At 65.1% G+C, this 2,974-nt stretch overlaps 1 protein-coding gene across 1 annotated transcript in view; it reads right to left on the bottom strand.

Annotated features, from left to right (window-relative positions):
• Window positions 1-240: 240 nt before the first annotated feature.
• Window positions 241-2,974, bottom strand: part of TRIM54 (tripartite motif containing 54) — a 3,520-nt gene continuing 786 nt past the window's right edge. The window contains exons 2-10 of the mRNA XM_015615857.3: window positions 2,675-2,847; window positions 2,205-2,376; window positions 2,033-2,128; window positions 1,679-1,912; window positions 1,429-1,451; window positions 1,216-1,340; window positions 780-881; window positions 608-646; window positions 241-416 (exon numbers count right to left, since the gene is read on the bottom strand). Of these exons, the coding sequence (XP_015471343.1) occupies window positions 406-416; window positions 608-646; window positions 780-881; window positions 1,216-1,340; window positions 1,429-1,451; window positions 1,679-1,912; window positions 2,033-2,128; window positions 2,205-2,376; window positions 2,675-2,847 (975 nt within the window). The 3' untranslated portion in view covers window positions 241-405. The remainder of the gene's footprint in view (window positions 417-607; window positions 647-779; window positions 882-1,215; window positions 1,341-1,428; window positions 1,452-1,678; window positions 1,913-2,032; window positions 2,129-2,204; window positions 2,377-2,674; window positions 2,848-2,974) is intronic.

Below are 2,974 nucleotides of genomic sequence, written 5' to 3'. Positions count from 1 at the left end.
TGGGCTCCAGGTTGCACTGGGGCTGTGGGATGGGCTCCAGGTTGCACTGGGGCTGTGGGGTGGGCTCCAGGTTGCACTGGGGCTCGCTCCAAGTTGCACTGGGGCTTTGGGGTCTCGGCACCTTGCCTGAGGTCCTGGGGACACTGCTGGGGTGATGGGGCAGGGGCTGGACCCTGTGGGGCCGGTGCAGAGCTGGACTGGGGCACCCCCCACCTCCACCCCACCCACACACCACACGAGAACGTGTCACACACTTTTAATGTTGTAGAGGGGCAGCACCCATTTGGGGAATTCCAGCAGCAGGGATGGAGCTCGGCCGAGAGTGCCAGGGATGGCCACAGCCGGGGCGGGGGTGACAGACACAGCCATAGCTGAGGGCATGCCAGCGCTACCCCAGGCTTCACTTCAGTGCTGACCTGTGCAGAAAAGAAGCCTCAGCCCTGTGACCCCGGGCCCCCCTTCCCACTCCCTGCAGCGGGAAGACAGGGACGGCCTGGGAGGAGCCTGAGGTGTGACCTTCCATCCTCATCCCCATTCCCAGGAGGTGTCTCCTCTGCCCCGTGGCACCCCATGGCTGTGCCCATCTCACTCCCCATGAGAGTCTCACCGTGGGGAGAACTCGCTGGTTTCTGCCTCGGCCCCACATCTGTGGAGGGAACAAGATAGAGACAGCGATACCCCAGGACCCTGAAGGAGCCGTGCTGCCACACGTGGGCCATGGCACAGCCAAGCAGGCATGGCACTGGACATAGCACTGGGCAGTCACGGCGTGCACCCACCTTCAGCAGCTTCAGGCACCTCCAGGCTGTCCAGCCGGTCCTCATCCGTTGTGGCCTCACTGCCGTCCCCAGGTCCATCACCCTCTTCCTCACCCAGTGGCTCTGTGGGCAGGGGACAGCTCAGGTGGGACCTTCCCTCCCTCCTGCATTATGGGGACACCAGGACATGCCAGGAGGGAGGTGACCAAGCAGGACACTCCAGGATGTTCCCAGAAGGAGTGTGACCTGCCCAGTGTGGAAACCAGGGAGAGTCTGGGGCAAGACTGACCCTCCAGGGTCCCTGGGTGGTGCTACAGGTGGAGGTCACATCCACAGTACTGTGTGGGATCCCCACACAGGGCATGTGGCGAGGGAGGCTCTGCTTCTCTGAGGCCTGGGCGCCCCAGGCAGTCCCGGTGCCCCCTTGGGACAGCAGCAGTTTCCCCAGTGCAGGCACCTGTCTGGAACTCGATGGTCCTCAGCATCTCAGCCACGTAGTCCACGTTGATGGAGAAGTGGTCCATATTCTCGTAGCCAGGCTCAGGGCGGCTGCTCATTGATGCCTTGGACATGTCTGTGATCCTGCAGGGCAGAGACACCCCGGGAGCTGCAGGGTCCAGCACCCAGAGGCCACCAGGCAAAGGCTTTTCCCCCCATACTCCCCACTTACTTTTTCAGGAGTTCCTTGGAGTGCTGTGAAGGAAAGCAAAGGGGGATCAGTGTCTCCTGGACATCACCCCCACCACAGGCCCACCCCTGTACATCCCACCCAGGGGCATCCACAGATCCTTCTGGGTGAGCACAGCCGTGCTGTTTAGACAGGCAGCCCCACGGCCCTCAGGGAACCATGGCACTACCACCCAGCCCTGGGGCAGTCCCAGCTCCCCTGTCCCCTTCTCTCCCTGCTCCCCTGGCAGGACCTGCAGGTACACGGCCATCTGGGGCTCCTCCATGGCCTGGATGGCTGACTCCACCAGTTTGGAGGAGGCCTCCAGGTGGTCTCCGTACTGGCGGATGAGCCCACGGACACGCTGCAGCTTGGCCTCCTGCTCGGCTGCGATGCTCTGCAGCAGCTCCTTCTTCCGCTCCTCCAGGATCCCGTACAGCGCATCAAACCGCAGCCCCACGTGCTGCTTCTGCCGCCGGCCGTTCTCCTGTGGGGCGGGAGTCCCTGCTGCAGCGCGTCCCCCCAGCACAGCCCCAGGGCTGGGCTCTCCCAGCGCCACCACATCCCTCCACTGGCACAGCGCCAGGGCCGGACCCCCAGTCCCAACCTCGATGGTGTGGCAGATCTCCTCCATCTGTGTGATGATGGCCTGGATCCGGTCGTTCCCCGCCACCAGCATGGCGATGCCGTCGCTGAGCTCACTCTGGGAGTAGAGGGCACGGGCGTGAGGGTGGCTGTGGGGGTACCCTCGGCCCCCCAAAACCCCGGGGGGTCCCCACCTTCTGGCGCTGGTAGACGGCCGGCAGCGGAGCCACCTCGCAGTCCTTGTGCGCCCCAAACACTTTGCACAGGGAGCAGGTGGGCGCCTCGCAGCGCAGGCAGTAGATGTTGATCCTCTCATCCTCATGCTCCTCACACATGAGGTGCTGTTCGGCCTTGGCATGAAGGGGTCTACAAGGGGGTTGGGGGTGTCAGATAGACACCCTGGCCCCCAGAGACACCCCAGCTGCAGAGACAGCAGCAGCCCCAGGACCTGCCCAGCCCTGGAGACCCCTCTGGCTCCCAGGGACCCTCCAACTCCAGGGACATTCCTGGCACCAGAAATACCTCTGGTGCTGGAGACACCCCCAGCCCAGGAGTATTCCCTGGCCCTGTGTGGCCCCCGTGACCGCCCAGTTCCTGCCGGGATCCCATCCCCAGCCCTCTCGGTGGGCTCGCCCCCCCCCCGCGGGTCCCCGCGCCTCCGGACCGGGCCGACTCCTGCTTGTAGATGTCGATGATGTTCTCCACGAGCAGGTTCCGCTGCAATCCGTACACCCCGTGCCGGTCCAGCACCACCTCGTGCCGGCACGACGGACACCGGAACCGGCCGCCCGACGGCACGGCGCTGGAGCCCCGTGACTGCCACAGCGGGTTGGAGGCCTGGGGGGTACGCGAGGGGTCACAGCGGCGGCACCCCCGGCACCCCCGGCACCCCCCGGCTCTTCAGCACGCCTTGGGCAGCTGGAGCCTCAACCAAAGCCACTCGTGGAGATAAAGCAGCGATCTG

The sequence above is a fragment of the Parus major genome, unplaced genomic scaffold, assembly GCF_001522545.3.
Source record: "Parus major isolate Abel unplaced genomic scaffold, Parus_major1.1 Scaffold290, whole genome shotgun sequence".
Classification (NCBI taxonomy): domain Eukaryota; kingdom Metazoa; phylum Chordata; class Aves; order Passeriformes; family Paridae; genus Parus; species Parus major.
Note: the sequence above shows the minus strand (reverse complement) of the source record. Positions and strands in the feature narration are given on the sequence as shown.